Source organism: Podarcis filfolensis (genome assembly GCF_964270895.1).
Source record: "Podarcis filfolensis genome assembly, chromosome: W".
Lineage (NCBI taxonomy): Eukaryota > Metazoa > Chordata > Lepidosauria > Squamata > Lacertidae > Podarcis > Podarcis filfolensis.
Window position 1 is genome coordinate 10,344,161 of NC_139619.1, and position 17,516 is coordinate 10,361,676.

Genomic DNA, 17,516 nt, shown 5'->3' on the forward strand with positions numbered 1-17,516 from the left:
CATAGATGCCCCGAACACCTTATTGGCTAAACAAGCCTTTGTATCATTACAAAATAATAGCACTTGGCATAAAAATCTACTAGATATTTTATCTAGATACAACCTACCTGAGTTTAACACTCTCAAATTGTGGAGCCCTGATAAAGTTCGGGAATGGATCTTTGAAAAAGACGCCTTTTTGGACTCCACTAAGATAAAAAACTCTGGGTTCTCCTACTGGTTCCCTCGAGTAAAAGCAGTCAAAATCTGTGCCAACTACTTGGTGGAGATCACTGATCCCACCCTTCGGAGAGCTTTTACTATGGCACGGTTCCAAACATTGCCAACTGCTTATTTGACCGGTAGATACACAAAAACCTCAGTAGAACACCGTTTATGTCCTTGCCTTATGAAAATTAAACAGGATCTTACACATTACCTCCTCTATTGCCCCATTTACTCGGGCTTTAGAGACGCATTGCTGCAAATTATACCCAATTCTATAACCAGTCCTGAAGACAGAGTAAAATTTTTGTTAGTTGATGCAAATCCACGCATTACCCATGTGGTAGCGGTTTTTGTGATGAAGGCCATGAAAGCCAGGGAAAGATTTATGGACGACAATGCAAAGACCCCTTCATCGTCTGTTTAACTCGTTGCTCGTTTTCCCTCCTTTTCTATTCTGTGGGAAGAAGGTTTTGTTGGCATAGTATGTAATGAATTTTAATATTTTTAACTATTGTAGTGTTGATGTTTGTGCACAGGCATGGTCCTCACAATAAACGGATTTGATTGATGATGATGATGATGATGATGATGATGATTATAACATTCTCCTTTCCCTCACCCACCCAACAATCACTCTGTGAGGTGAGTGGGGCTGAGAGACTTCAGACAAGTGTGACTGGCCCAAGGTCACCCAGCAGCTGCATGTGGAGGAGCGGAGACGCGAACCCGGTTCCCCAGATTACGAGACTACCGCTCTTAACCACTACACCACACTGGCTCTCATATATATGGAGGTTAAAATCAAAATCTATAAGCTAGAACACAGTAAAGAATACAGATCTGAAATTATTAAAATGTGTAGTTTAAGACCTTAACCGCTAATTTAAAATATGCATGTCAATGCTTTATTATAATTAAGGCAGGTAAAATAATTATTACTCTTAATAGTATTCATTGCTATGAGGCTTCTTGAAGCAATTCAGAATACAATCAACATTAGCAGAACACTTTCCTTTACAAGGACAATTTAAAAAGCAACAATTTAAAAGCAATAAAAAAGTTATATTGCATAGGAAAGAATTCTAAAACAACAGCAATGATCACAATTAGCAACAAGACACAATGAAACAGCAAGCAAAAATTGCCACTCCATCATCGCTGAGCCTTGAAACTTGTGTCTTCTCCCCATAATCAAAACTGACATCAAGTCTTATGTCATCTGGAAGAGAATGAAGGAGAAGAGAGATGAATTTCTGCCACATTTACTGATTCACCAAATTGACCTGGCCCCCATTCCACCCTATTTACAAGGAGGCTTTATGGATCCTGTCTTTGGTGGCAACGACTCCTTCCAAGCCTGCAGTTTGGCCATCTTTGTGCTGTGGCAGGATTTCACAGCCACATGACCCAGGAGGTCTGCATCAAGCAAGGATGCTGCAGCTACTGAGTGGGCTCTCCTTAGTCTGGAAAGTGCGTCCCATGTCCCCAGGCTGTGGGTGTTACCTTCTTTGGGGCAGAAGTGAGCCAGCTCCAGAGGGACGAGAGCATGCTGTAGAGAACAGAAAAGACCGTACTGGATCAGATGACTGATCTGATCCTCAACCCTCCCCAAATAATGGGTGCAAGAGAACATGGAAGCAGACCCAAGCCAGGGAAGACTTGCCTCCATCATGGGATGAGTGAGTTCTATTGCCTGGCCCCAATCCCTTGCCCCAGGCAACCTCAATGGGTCCTGCAGCCTACTAGGCAGAGGTGGAAGTGTAAGATCAAGGAAGAGGGCAGGAAATGTCTCCAGCCTTGTCCGGCATCCCAGGGACACACATTGTGTTGTGTGCCTGATACCAGACTGTGATTCCTCCTGTGGGAATCCTTTCACAAGCCACTCTGGGAGCCTCTTGGGGCTGTGAAGGTGCCAAAGGTGAGAGACAACTTCAGGCAACTGAGCCTTCTTGCACAGGACATCAGCTAGCTAATGCCACTGGCTGCCAGTTGCCTCTCCGCTGCAATCGCACTTGTTGTGTAACCTCTCAGTTCCTGTGGGAGGAAAGGGGATCTCAGGATCAGGAGGCTGGTCTGGGGGAAAGAGGCAGACCACTGTGAAGCCCTTTACACTCTCAGAGAGAGATCCGTTTCTGTTCTAAAATGGCAATGTCCTCCAGCCCCAAATTGTAGCTCTGCATCCAAGGCCCTCCTTTGGCTGTCTGGGCAAGTGGGCCTTTGCTGGCTCGTCCATGTGGCCAGCTTGCCTTACAAGAGGGGAAGGGCCCAAGAGGTGCACTGCTAGGTGGTGGCTTCTCCATGAAAGCTTTCTAGGTCAAACAGCCACTGAGGCCATCAAGATACTTACATTCATCAGCAAGTTCAGGGTCTTAGTGCTTGGGGCCTCCCAGAGAAGGCCTCCCAGCATCAGAGTATAACGTTCTTCTAACTCCTGCAGGCAATGGCAATGAGGGAGAGGATGCGCCAAGCAGGGGAAAGAGAGATCAGATGTTGAGCAATGGGAGCAGTGCTTAAAGCGTGTGAAGAAGAAACAACAACTAGAGAAGTCAAATTTCAAGGCTAACAACTTACCTGCTTGTCGGGCTCAGTTTTGACCTCAATGACTGCCGCAAAGGCTGCATGCACAATCAGGCTGTGGAGCTTCAGTGGTAATTTGGGCTTCATGAGGCTGGAGAGAAGGAGGGAAAAGTTTTTAGACTCTGTCTCATATTGGGGGAAGCATCAAATACATGTCATTCTCTTGAACTTCTAGTGAATGCATGTGTTAGCTTAAACCACTTTTGACAATCAAGCAGCGTATAGATTTTACAGGGTAAAAATGAATAAAGGTAAAATTAAAATAAACACACGAGGGCACTGTTTATGTGGCAGTCTACCTGGCACTTGGTTGCAAGCCTCTAGGTCTTAGTTAATCCCACCCCTAAAAGCTGAGCCATTTTGCAGTCATCTCTAGACAATATAGCTTCTATTTTCTCTCTCACATCTCCACTCACCCTGTAAATAGTTGCTGCGTAAAGAAAGCTTTTTGAACGCAAGAAACCCAAGAAATTGTAAGCAATTCTTCCAATCGAATTCACTGCAGTGGCAAGGTCTGGTAACACCTTTCCACATTCTGCTCCCCTCCCCCACCCTCCAGCTCCTCGTCAAGCTCAAAAAACCCCGTATACCTCAGTTGGTAAAGGGCTTCCAGTGCCATAGCAAGGACCAATTCAGGCTGCGTAAAGCACACAATCCGTCCCATGAGATCCTGATAGAGAACAGAGGGCGGAGGGGGGAAACATCAGTTCCCTACGGACATCAGGTGGATTCCTCCAACCCCAAACTCAGTGCAGGAATTGGCAATGTAATGCCAAATGCCTGCACAGCCCTTCTCTTGGCCAGACCCCGCCAGGCCTTCCTTCTGCCCAGCATCCCCCCAATCCCATCCCCAGCTCTCCTGCCCCCCTCACCCCTGGATACCTCATGCAACCTCTCACTCACCGCAATTGCCTTGACGGCCATCTTTTTGGAGTACCTCAAGCTGTCCTTTTCTCTCTGGCGGGCCTCCGAGCAAGTGGCCATCACGCAGCAGAGCAACATCTCATCCTTCTCCAGTTGCTGAAATGGCAAGAGTCAGGCTGTCAGTTCATGGCAGGAGGGCTTCTCTGCATCTGAGACCGCCAAAATGGGGGTATAAACAGCACTGGTGGATGGGGGGGTGGGGGGTGAGGGATTTCGTATGTACTGTGCTGTTTTCTCAAATACTAACCACAGGCGATGCCCAGACCCTGCCAGTCTCTGAACCATCTGCAACAAGAGAAGAAGGAAAGGACATGGGGGCAGGTTAGTTCATTTCTACTTATTTTCCACAGTTGAGGATTAGAGCATTAAGGCCACCCCTCCTTACGTTCCAAAATGAAAAGGAAGCATTTGCTCACGTGGGCCCACAGCAACCCTGGACTTCTTGGGGACTTTGCGGGTCCCCTTCTTCTTGCGGGCTGCCATGTCCCTCAGTCGCCTGAACCTAGAAGAGAAGGAGAGGGGCAGACCTTGTTGTTGTTGTTATACCGCCCTATACCCACAGGTCTCAGTTACAACCAGTGCTTTTTTCTGGGGGGATGCAGGGGTACGCACACCCCGAAACATTTTGTGAATCTTTGCACTTTTCTCCATTTACTGTACTGCATTTATTTTCCCCGATCTGAACTATAAAATGGTGGTTTTCTTGAGTCAAAATGAGAGTACCCCAAACATTTTTTTAATAGAAAAAAAGCACTGGTTCCAACATAAAAATCGCAATATAGAAACACAAAATGCATAATAAAGGTAAAAAACAACCCAGTAAAGCCCCCTCCTCAACACATTTCAAAACCTGAGACAGAAGCCTACAACCAAAATGGGGTGTGTGTGTGTGTAAGAGAAGACAGGGAGTCTTTGCAGCATAGCCATAACCAGTGGCATAGCGTGGGTTGTCAGCACCCGGGGCAAGGCAATTAATTTGTGCCCCTAACCCGTGGATTTGCACCCCCTAACCCGTGGATTTGCGCCCCCTAACCCTAACCTTCAGATGTTGCGCCCGGTGCGGCCGGCCCCCCCTGCACCCCCCACGCTACGCCACTGGCCATAACACAAATACGGGTAGCCTAACAGTTTATTATTTCAGTAATTCAACTTAAAAGGTGAAACGTCTACTTCTCAGAGGTCAGTCTCTATTCTCTATTTGCAATCCTTGTTTTGCTGATTTTCATTTCATACCCCACCCTCCCCCTCTTTCCCCCTCTGTTCTTCCTAACCCAACACTGCATGCAACACTAATGTCTCACAACAAATGAAACTGATCTGTAGAAAACACAACTTGAAAAAAGAGACAAGGCACTTTTTTTTGTAAACTAAGAAATCTTCAATCATTTGTTTATTTATTTATTTTTAAAAAAAAACAAGGAAAGGAGCAGGAAGGAGTTATCCAAGATGATCGTGGCCTTGGAGAGAAAGCAGATGGAGGGAGAGCTTTGAATCAACTCATTTGAGAATGCTGGTGGGAACTTCTTCACATCATGTTTACTCCGTTGCTGAAATTTGCAGGCAGCTGATGCTACAAGGACAAGTAGCCTGCAGGGCTGGGAAGCAGATTACACCAATTGTTGGAGGAGAACAACAGCATCTCTCAATATTACTCAGCATAGCAATATAGAGCTTCCAGGAACAGAGGCACTCTACCTCTGAAGCCCACAGCTAGAGGAGAAGCAGCAGGAGTGGGCTACTGCTTGTGACTTTGGACTAGATGGGCTTTTCCTCTGATCCAGCAAAGCCACTTCCGCCTACAAAGGAGGTGGAGTTGCGGGTGACTGAGGGAATCCCCGGCCGCGTCAGCCCCTGGACAGCCAATCGCTGGCTCAGGGAGCGTGACCAGCCCTATTTATCGCCGCCTACCTCGTAGCAAATTGTCACAACTTTCTGGGTATTGGCGGTTAGGCATTGGTATTGGTATTGTTCTGTAGATGGAAGAGGGGAGGAAGAGCCATCACCTGCCCCGCATATTGAAGAGGTGAGGGCCTAAGGCACGCCCCTGAGTGGTGACCCCCGGGGGGGGGGGGGTCCGAGTTGAAACGGCCCAAACGGCTCTCCACTGGAACACAGTGGTGCATCTCATGTATGGGGGGGGGGGATTCCAACACTCCCCCCACCCCCAGCAAAGGAAAGATAAGGGAAGCATTTCCAGCATTTAAAAGAGCCCTCAGCATAATGCTGTTAGGACAGCAGCCCTGCCTGGAGAGCGAAGGGGGCTGCTAGGAAGGTCGTCAAAGCATCAAGGCATAGATGAGCCAAAGAATGCAATGAAAACTCTCTTAGAGCCAGAGTGACTGACAGGAAGACTGACAGAACGCCTGTCTGTTGCAGTTGATGGCTGAAGAGTTGAGAAACGGAGAAGGGGTAGAGAGAGGGGGGGTGTATAGTGGCTAGAATTCTGGACTAGGAGGACCTGGGAGATCCGAGTGCAAATCCCCACTCAGTCATGAAGTGCACTGTTTGATGTTGGGTCCAGTCACTCTCATCCTAGCCTGCCTAACAGGTTTGTTGTGAGGGGGAAAATGGGGGGAAAGGCAAGCCATCAATGCCACCTTGAACTGCTTGGATGAAAAGTGGGCTATGAATATAATAAAAAGCATCTCAAAATAATGATCATGGAAGGTACCCTGGGGATCATCTAGTCCAACCCCCTGCAATGCAGGAATATGCAGCTGTACCTTATGGGAATTGAACCTGCAACCTTGGTGCTATCTGCAGCTCCCTCTAACCAGCTGAGCTGCAATGAGATTTGAGGGAGAATGGGAAGGCGGGGAAAGGGAGGGGGGTGGGAAGAGAAGTTAAGCTGTTCAGGAAGGGGTTAAATTCCATGGGGATGCTGGCCGTGTGGGGGACCCCAAGCCCTCGCCCCAGAAGATTACAAAAAAGAAGCAGTCGAAATCCTACTTACAGATTCACGATGCTGGCCATCTCTTCAGGTGAAATCCACTCCTGTTTAAACTCAACTGCTTTAAAATGCTCACACAACACTAACTCTGAACCTTGGCTCTAACCCTATTGCTACTCCTCTCTGTCTAAAATATACAGGAAAATATGTGCACAAAATATACAAATGAAAATGAAATGATAAAGTGAAAGCAAAGCAAAGCAAAGTCTACACCTATCTCCCCTGTTGGTCCCTCGCTTGCTTGCTTGCTTCTCCGTCCCAGTTCTGTCTCAACCAACTCCTCCCAACTATCCCACGACGGGGATGTGTAGCTTCTGTTTTTTCTACAAGCAGCACGAGATGTCACAAAGATGGGCAGGACACTGTTTCCTTGACAACCCATCCAGCTTGACCCTGAACTAATCTCCCCCCTTTTTCGTTGCCATGTTTTCTCCCTAACCTTGGGACACCTGCTGTTTGCAGCTTTACGAATCACTTTTTATCACAAACAGGTTCATACATTTTCTGGCAACGTTTCTCAAGAGAGGCCACCCAAGCAATTCACCACCCACAATTTGCGGACACCGCTATGCCATCATATTGGCATCAGGTGTTTTCCAGGCCAGTGAATGTCAGCAACCCCTTCTTCTAAAGCTGCTTCCCCAGTTTCATCCAAAATAGAAAGAAATGCCATTTGGTAGCCCATTGAGAAGCTTTGGGAAGTAATGAAATACATTTCTGAAAGTTATTTATGGATGCACAAGGTCACCACATCTTTGCTTAAGGTGAATGGAAAGGAACATTTCCCCAGGCGGCACACCACTGTCCCCGAATCTCGTCCGCTGCTTGGTCATTTCAACAGATTGTGTGTCTTACTAAGATTTTGTTCATTTCAGAAAGCTTTCCCTTGCCTACAAATGAAGTGCATGATTTTTCAAAAACTTATTAATGCCCCGTGCTTTTACTTCTGGTGTGGTAAAAAATTGCAGAATCTGGCTATCATTTAAAGCAGTGTAAGATGCTGGCTTACGTTTCCCCTCACATTTGGTGACTAGGTAGGGATATGCAGTTTTGTGTTTTGTTTTTTGAAGAGTTCCTAAGGAGTCCTGCTGCTTCCGAGTTTTATTTTGGGGGTTGTTGTTGCTTTTGTTTACAAAAAGGTAATCCAGTTGTAACCTTTTTCTAGGTACAATTCTGTACATTCTGGTACTACCTGTTCACTCATGGTCCCTCCAAATCCCTTTGTTTCTTTTAGCAATGTGTCCTTGTGTATCTGCATAAGCTTTTCTTTTTTTTATGAAATATTTATTAAGATTTTTCAAATTCAATACAAAAAAATCGAAAAGAACAAAAAATGCAAAAAAAAGAAAAGATTTAAAAACACATGAAATTTAGAATTCCATATTTTCATTACCATATTTCCCAGACTTCCCCACACCTCCCCTTCTTGTATTCCAATTCAAATTGTTTGTTCAACAAGTTCCTATCCCCAATTTTTAACCTTTTTATATTTAATTCATTTTTTAAAACTTATTTTAACTTATAAACATCAATATTTGTACCTCAATACACAAACCTTTTTCTAAAGTCGACCCAAATTCCATTCCACGAATTTCCCAATTTTCATATTAATAACCAAACAAAAAAAAATAAGACAAATCATAATTATACACCCTTTGGATTCTCAAACCCCACCACCCCCTTTCCCGGTTTCGATCCCCAACAAATATCCAACAGTCTTAATCTTCTATCAGCCTGGAGATCTCACGTCCGAGGCTCTTAATTCTCTCTCAGTTCCTCTCTGCCGGTTTTTTTGATAGTCCTTAATATTAAGCTCCAAATCTCGGAGGAGCTCTGTCCCAATAAAATCCATATTTCTTCCAGCCAGACCTCCATACTTAAAAGCAAGGTCCAAAAGTCCAATTGTCACAAAAACTCCAGCTTCCACTTTAATCAGATTTGTAATCCATAGGTCTTCAGGTCTCCACACAAAGAGATCTCTCCATTCTTCAGTCGCCAATTTAAACCAGAATTTCATCATCCAATACTTATTTTCCTTTGTAGTCATCCTGTCAGGCCTTTGGTTTGATTTCTTGTTTCCCTTTGTGAGCATGATATCAGGCCTCTGGCTCTCCTTTGTCGTTTGCAAAATTACAGCTCCCCCTTCCTTCTCCTCAGAAACAACATATATCTCTTTCTCCACACTTTCAAGATTCTCAAAGTTCTCTTTTTGTCCAGCTGCATGGGCTTCCTGAGTCAAGTCCTTATCAAATTCCGTAATGTTATTTACTTTTAAGCTCAAGGTTGTTACATTTGTAGCCAAAACATCAATTTGGCCTTGTAACTTTCCCAGGAGAACAAATACTCTGTCCAGCCCAGCCTGAATTTTCCCTCTTCCAGCCATTCTTGTAGTGTCCCAAATCCCCCTCTAGAGGGATTTGGTAACTTAGTATTATTTCCAGTTAAAATCCAAAAGTCAGGTTAATTTGTATCAGTTCTTACTTATTTTCAACAAAATATAACCAAGTTGCAGCAACTGTATCCAGCAGAGACAGCAGAAACAAAGTTCTCTTTTTCCTTTTTGACAGCTAATTTTGACAGCTGTCAAACTCCTCTATATCCTCAGCAGGCTCTCTCGCGAATCGCTCCCAGGTCCGGGGGGGGGGGGGGGGGTGGAACTTCAACTCTCAAAATTAACTCTTATCCTCCAGCACAATTACTTATACTTGTATCGCCAAATCGTGAAATTAATCTCTTTTATCGAAAAAACAATTCTCTCGACCTTAGTTAACTAGTCCTTGCTTTAGATCTTTTACAAGGCGGGGAGGCGGACTTCCTGTTTGCGCCTTCCCCGATCGTGCCAAATTCCAAAGAAAATTTCCTTAAAAAGTCCAATTTCCGTACTACTCACGGGTTGTTACTTTTAGGGTCCGATTGTTCACAGGAAAAAGTCAGCGCCCTCCGACCATGGCTCGCGGCTTCACTCCCCAGGAGAAGCAGTCGACTCTCAGCACCGCGCCGCTCACCCCGTCCCCCGTTCTGAAGCCTTTAAAAAGGCTTCTTCACAGGTCGGGGGGGCGCAAATGGTGCCCGCCGAGTCACCAAGTTCACAGGCTTCCGCGCCTGTGATTTCTAAGGGTCCCCGCGTCGCCGCAGCAGCAAGACCCAACTCCTGAAGAGCCGATTCCCTCCGGAGCTCGGAGGGAATCCGCCATTAGCCGTTTGCGCTAACCCAGAAGTCTCCTATCTGCATAAGCTTTTCAAAGCCTGCTACCTTTGCTTACAGAATTTCTCCTTGGTCTGACTCTGTGGAAGGCACCATGCTATTCCCCTTTAAATTAGCCATTTCGACAGAAAACATGAGAACTGGAATTTTGCTCTTGAATGGATTTCTGGATCGCCTGCATGCCAAGCACATACTTCTCCCACTGGGCCAGCACCCTTCCTCAGTGACTGAGCTCTCATTGCACACAGCCATCCAGCAAGCAAAAAAATGGTCTTGTTAGAAGGGCAGAGTGGGGAGCAAGAGATTCAGGGGCCGGTTTTAGACCCACAGTGCTCGGGTTTATTCTGTTGCCTGCTTGACATTGTGCCTCCTTCCCCCCTACCTTTTATTCCTATGAAAGTTTCACAATGTCGCTGCTTGGGATTCTGGATAATCTATGGTGTTTTTCTTTTCAGTTTTTTAAATTAATTTTCCAAAAATTTTTTTAAGACAAACAAACAAACAAACAAACAAACAAACAAACAAACAAACATCCTAATTGTAATTAAACCAATCTTGATAACATTGTTAAGTGACTTCCTCAAATCCCCCTGGTTGAATTTCATTGTATTTCATTTTAACAGTTTTCCAAAATCAATCTTCTCAAAAAAAAAAAATAACTTGATCACTTCACATCTTTCATTTTTTTTTAATAAATTTTTATTAGAGTTTTACAAAAGAAAAAAGTAAAAATTTACAAAATAAAAAAGAGAAACCACAAATAAAAATAGACAATACAAAAAAAGAAAACACACAAAATACACAAAAAACAGCTAATCAAGAAAAAAAAGAAGTTAAAAAAATAAAACAAATCCATTTTTCTCTATGTCCTCAAAGTCATATGCTTGTATCCTTGACCTCCTCACACCTCCCCCCTTTTGTGTTCCCATTTACATACTTAATTCAGCAAATTCTTACCCTTTTTCAAATATCTTAACTTTGTGTCATAACATATTATACCTCAATATTTTCAACCATTTATCCATACATTTTTTACATAATCTTATTAACTTTTGTCACCAAAACAAAACAAAACAAAATAACTTGATCACATCTTTCATTCTTTCTAATCTAGCTTGAAACATCTTAATTCCTATCCTTACATATTTAAATCCTAAGCCTATCTCGTATTTGCAAGCTTTTCCAATTAGGTTATCTTGATATATTCAGCTAAATAATCTTTGAATTTTGTCCATTCTTCCTGGTACTCCTCCTCCTTCTGGTCGCGGACTCTTCCCGTCAGGTCGGCTAGCCCTGGGATGTGACTAGATGCTTGTAATGTATGCCAGGCAATCTGGCACAAGTGGGTAGGGTTGCCATCTGCCCGGAATTGCCGGCATTTGGCCGTTGGAAACAAGTGTCCATGCGGGAAACGCTTGAATGTCCAGGAAAATCCAAACGTATAGCAATTCTACACGTGGGGAGTAGGGACGCAAGCGCAAATCAGAATAAATCAAAGGCTGGCAAAGTTCAAACAGAACCCCCCACCCACCCACACACTATTCCTCAAGATTTGTTTTTAAGACACAGGATCATAGAATTGTGGAGTTGGAAGGGACACCGAGGACCATCTAGTTCCATTATTCCCAATCAGGGGTCCGTGGCCCCATCCCTTGCCTCCCTCCAACTAATTTTCTCTCATTTTGGCATGGCAATAGCATACATTTTATGGGCGGTCTTGTTGTTTTTAGTATACCTAAAATCCTTTGCTTATTACCCCACATTTTGTTCAAAAAATTGCTTTGCAGAGGTAACTACCATAGAGTTATCAAATTTTTCAAAAGTAGGGGGTGGCTTTTGAAAAATAAGGGGTCCTCAGTAATCTGCCAATTAGGAATCACTGATCTAGTTCCATCCCCTACAATGCAGGAATAATGCAGTTGGCCTATACAGGGATCAAACTTATGACCTTGGCATTATCAGCACCCCGCTCTGAACATCTGCGTCACCTTCAGAGTTGTTGTTGTGGGAGCTGTAGTTCACCAAAGTAAATATTGAAAGGATCCTCTTTTCACATCAAGGACAGACCATGCCAAACATCTACCTTATGCACAAAATTGACTCCCCAAGCTCTTCTTGTGTTTTAAGACGCTGGGATGTGGGGAGCCGGAAATTCCACTGGGCTGGCAGAAGCCCCTTTTGTGACTCAATAGAGCTCTGTCTTCAACCCCAATTTTAGTTTGGAAAACTCCTCCCTTTTCCTTTAACACACTCCCCTCCCCCCACTTTCCTGCATTCCACTCTTTTCCATATCGAAAGCAATTTCTAATGTCCACTGCCAGGACCAGCTGAGGATGTTTTTGCTTGAGGCAGAAACACCCTGAGCCTTTTTTTTTAAATAAAAATAATATTTATTACTTTTAAAGATTACAGAAAAGGAAAAGAAAAAGAAAAAAGACAAGAGAGAAAAAACAAAAATTAGAAAAGAAACAATACAATACAATATATAAGCAATACAAAACACAACCTAAACACATTAAACTAAACTAAACAAAACCCTAACCCACCTTAACCCTAAACAAAACAAAACAATAATCATTTAAAAACATACATCACACCTTTTCCTTACTCTACCTTTCATTCCCTTGTTTCCTCGACTTCCTCTCACCTCCCTTTTTGTATTCCACTTCTATTAATTGTTTCAGCAAATCCTTTCCATCTTTCTCTATTTTCTGTCATATTATAAATATCTTAACATATTTTTTATCATTAAAACTAAAATACTTATATATGCTTAACTCCTTATAACATTTCTGCTAAGGCCATAAAATTTCTTTCCACCATTTTTCTATCATTCATTAATTTTACAGTATTTCTATATATAAACTTTAAATTCTCTAATCTTCTTCCACCATCTCCTCTCCCTGGTTTTGGATTCTGCCAGTCCTTTCCGTCAATTCCATATAGTCCATCAACCTGGAGATCTTATGTCCGAGGCTCTTAACTCTTTTCCAGGTCCCTTCTGCAGGTCTTCTTCATATTCTTTAATGCCAAAGAGCAGATCTCGGGAAGACTCCAACCTAACAATGCTTTTATTCCTTCCGCACAGGTCAGCCAAATTTCCATAGTTGAAGCTGAGGTCTATGACATGTTTCAAAATTCCTCCAAATCCAAAGGCCCCCAGAACTCCAATCTCCTCCAGACCCAAGTCCATGTCCCAAAAGTCAGTTAATCCCTGCAGAGAGAGATCTTTCCAACTTTCCTTCTTCCGTCCAAGCCGGGATCCAATCCTCAAAGTCTGGCTTTTTCTTAATTCAATCATAGAAGGCCTCGACTTGTAATCCTCAATTTGCTTCTGTAAGACTGAGGATCCCGCTTGTATTCCTTTAGGCTCAACAACCACAGCTTTCTCTTTCTCCTCCACAATTTGTCCTGCCAAAGTAGATTCTTGTACCAAGTCCTGAATTATTTCTGTATTGGTGCTCACTTTTTGTCTCCAATTAGTCACTTTTTGATCCAAGTTGTCAATTTTAAAAGACATGTCATCCGTCTTCTTATCAAGCTGTTCCAGTGAGTAGCTTATCTTACATAATACCATCACAATGGCTTCTCCTGTCAACATTTTGAATGGTCCAAGGTCAATCTCTGGTTCTCACAATTACTTATCTTGCAGCTGGTGATTCCCCAATTGCACTCCTGTGACAGTTTCAAAGACTCCCTCTAGAGGGAAACAGTCTCCACTTGTATCAATCCTTTCGAACACAATTCAAGCCATAAAAATAGTTTCAATTTCCAGTTACTTTCCCTCCTTTTTAAACGGAGAAGAGGACAATGGAAACAGTATCTTTCTCTTATATAACTAGCTGTCAAAAATGTTCTGTTCGCAGTCAATGGACTCTCCCAAAACTTCACTCTTTCTGGCAGCCCTTTTCCAGGTTTGGAGCAGTGGTAATTTGGTTTTTCACTCTCTTCTGCAGGCTCGCTAAGTCCAAAATTTCCCCCCTCTTCTCCTGCTTCCAAGGGGGGTTTTGTAGTTTTAACCGATGGAAATTTAATCCTTTGCCAAAAGCTTTCAAAGACTTTAGCTTATAACGTCTTTGCTTCAATCTATTTAAAAAAGGGGAAGGCGGACTTCCTGTTTAAGACCTTCCCCGTTTCGATGCCAAATTAAGATATTTAAAGATCCAATTTTCCGTTCTACTCACGGGTAGTTGTTTAAAATCCAATTGTCCACAGGAAAAAGTCAGCGCTCTCCGGCAACAGCAATGCGGCTTCACTCCATGAAAGAAGCAGTCAATTCGAAGCACCGCGCCACTCACCCCACATCGCTCCGGATCCCCAAAACAGGGTTTCCCCGCGAGTAGGGGAGGCGCTGAAGGTGCCAGCCGAATCCCAAGTTCACAAGCTTCTCCCGCATGTGATTTCAGAGGGTCTCCGTCTTCGCCGTGGCGATCAGACCCTGCCTTCCACGGAGCAAGTTCCTCCCGATCGGAGGAGCTCCGCCATTGCCGGAGGCGCCAACCCGGAAGACTAGAAACACCCTGAGCCTTGCCTCTGCTTCTCCTTTAGGAAAGGAGGCTGGAGAGGAGCAGGTTGTGTTGGCAAAACCCTCACAAGGGCCTGACCGTGGTCACAATAGTGGCATGGCTGCAAGCATGGTGCTCTATGGACCTTGATCTGCCCCCCCTTGAGCCAATGGCCTTGCAACGCCTCATGCGCAGGTTAGCCCTGCCAATTCCTAGGGTGCCCAGTTGGATTATTTCAGTGGGGAAGGGGGAAGTTCCCAATCCTGTTCCACTGCTCTCCGCCTGCTTCCCCCCCTCAAAGTGATCCATCTAGCCTCCACTCCATCCCACTTCAAATGAAAATAAATAATAAAAGAGCTCCCATCCAGACTCTGCAGTCTCCATAGCTGCTCTCAGAGCTCCAGACTCCTTTGGTCATTTTGGGGACTTCCTTGAGAAGAACAAGTGGACATCTAGGAGTTGCTGTTGGTGGTGGTGGCGGGAGCAGGGCTCAGCTCCTCCTGCTCTTAAGTGTGCTCTGCTCAGTTCTGCAGCCTTATCCCTTGGCACCAGGTGCACATATGCTCTCATAACCCCCTCAAGCCAAGCCCAGTTCTTTTTCTGCCTCTGTTCTCCCTCCTACCACTGAGCCCTGGAGACAAAGCTTAATGGGGAGAGGGGAGGGCAGACCTCCCCTCAAGAGTCTATGCAATAATTCGCAGCCAGCTGCTGCTGGGCTGAAACTTGCAAGCTGCAAGCAGTATGAGGAAGGAGAGCAATTGAGAAACACCTTGGGGAAGCAATGTAGCCCTCTTTCTGCACCTGCAAGCCTTGTTGTGAAGAGCGAAGTCAGATTCCATGGTATCTGCACGACCTGATGCCCCATGCAGCACCCCCTCTCCACAGCCTCTCCCTCATGTGTGCTGCGAGGGCCCAAGGCGGCTACATTTGGAAAGTCTGGCTGAGTTTCAGAGCAGTGGCGAAACCAGCCAAGGCAAGTGTAGCTCCCCTCCAAACACCAGAACAATCTCTGCACAACGGATCTTTCATTTTGAAACAACCGCTTCCCAATAAATTAAGAGTGTGTGTGCACCAAGTACAGGAACCCAGGACACAAAAGCAGAAAGACAAAGTTGCAGAACTTGGGGTCGGGTGGGGAGCCCAACCCAACCCAGCTGTACCCACTGCCTCAGCTCCCCTCCTGCTGCCCAGCCTGCGCCCCCTCCTCCTCCCTGGTCCCTTTAGGCAGTGCTTAGTGTCTCATGAAGAATGAACACCCTAGAACTCTACTTGGCAGAATGGGGACAGATAGCTGAACTATAGAGAGCAGGCTAAGGCATACGTGGGCCACAGTGGCTGCCCTGCCCCTTCTTGATGAGCATCAAGGCTGGGGGGACAGAGAAAGAGGTCCTGCAATCCCAGGACAGGCCAGGAATCCTTATGCCTGGTACCCACCAAGAGTAGCACATGCTCAGCTGCAGCAGAAGGGGAGAGCGTGGACTACTGCGCAGGGACTGAGAGCAGCAGTGGTGGTAGTAGGATGGGCAGGGGAATGACTGTCCTCCAACAGGGTCCCTCCCCAAGCACCCTGAACCTGCTGCCAATGCCCTGGAACCATGTGGAAAGCCAAGTGTGCAACCGTGTCAGGAGTCAAGAGGAAAAGGTGGAAAGGGCGAAGCACAGGGAAGGGAGCTGGCACATGGCAAGATGGCACAAGGGGAAGGGCAGGCACCAGAGAACAGAGGCTGGGCCTTGCCTCTTCCCTCCCAACTTCGTCTCCAGTCACGCTTGGCACCTTTCGGAGTCATCCGCCCCCAGCAGGAAGCCCAGGAGGAAGCCGATGGCACTCGGTAGAACGTTGGGCAGAGGCCGTAGCAGGAGGCTGGCGAAGAGGGTGGCTGCAGGGAAGCGAAAACATTTGCATGAAGGGAGGCCTTACCTAGCATGTTGCCACTGACGTTGTTGCTCTCAGAGTATTTCAGCAGCTCCCGCAGGAAAGCCACCACGAAGCGGAACACGTTCTGGTGCGACCGCGGCAACTGGCAGATCACCTGCAAGACAGGGAGGGGCGGTTTGGAGTTTCAGTGCAGAGCTTTGCTAGAGGAGGGGCATGGATCACTAGCACGGTGTACTTGTTATGTTTGCAGGTTTAGACCTGGCATAAAAAAAAAAGAATGTTTAAAATGGTAACCGGACTAGAACTCTGCTGGGAACTTTGGGGAACAATACAACTGGAGAGTCGGAAGGGACCACAAGGGTTAACTAATCGAACCCCCTGCAATGCCTAAGGTGGGACTCGAACTCAGGACACTGAGATGAAGAGTCTTATGCTCTACCAACTGAGATATCTTGGGGGAAGGGCCATAGCTCTGCAGTAAACCACCTGCTTTTCATGCAGAAAGTCTCAGGCTCCACCCCCAGCATCTCCCAGGAGGGTAGGGAACATCCCTTGTCTGAAATCCTGGAGAGCCACTGCTTGTCAATTTCGACAATACTGAGCTAGATGGCCCAGTATATGGCCGCTTCCTGGGTTGGAAATTCAAGCGAGGTTCACTGAAACAGGTGGGCTATTGTTACAAGTCCTGGTCAGAAAGCAAAAAGGCAACATGTGCGCACCCCACCCCCCTCCACAACCGAGAGGGATGGTTATCAAAGGAGACATCAGCAACCTCTGCAGTTAACAAGGCTTCCCAGACCAGACTAGCCCTCCTGCCAGTGTGCCGGTTTACTGGCTTTCAGGGATGTTTTAGTGGATTTCCTGTTACTCGCGGCAACATTTGGACTAGATGACTTTGGAAATCCCTTCTGATTCTATGCTTCTGTACACACCACAGACCAGCCAGGAAGAGATGGGGCTCTGGGGCCGACCTGGCGACAGAGGTGGCTGTCATGTGAGCACTCAAGGCAGCGCTGATACAGTTCATAGCAAAGGACTGGTTCTGGCACTGCGTCCAGGAAGATGAGCAGAGCTTCGGCCACCGAGTGGTCACTGCCAGCTATTGACAGCCTGGCAAGGGAAGTGTTCTGTCCTGTTACCTGCAGCCTGCCTCCTTCCCAGGCTGGTCCAAAGCAAGAAGCTTGGTCCTTATACATCTGGGCCCACCTTGCAAGTTCCCCCCTTTGGCGCAAGGTGGACCTTGAACCCACAGCCCTGAGATTAAGAGTGTCA

The 17,516-nt window shown here is 45.7% G+C and overlaps 1 protein-coding gene across 1 annotated transcript in view; it reads right to left on the minus strand.

Annotated features, from left to right (window-relative positions):
* The window catches only part of LOC310753761 (inositol polyphosphate 5-phosphatase OCRL-like), a gene marked incomplete at both ends in the record, with an annotated part of 531,526 nt that overhangs the window by 11,995 nt on the left and 502,015 nt on the right, over positions 1-17,516 (minus strand). Inside the window, 2 exon segments of the mRNA XM_083595104.1 lie at positions 16,143-16,245; positions 16,287-16,398. Coding sequence (XP_083451230.1) covers positions 16,143-16,245; positions 16,287-16,398 — 215 coding nt within the window.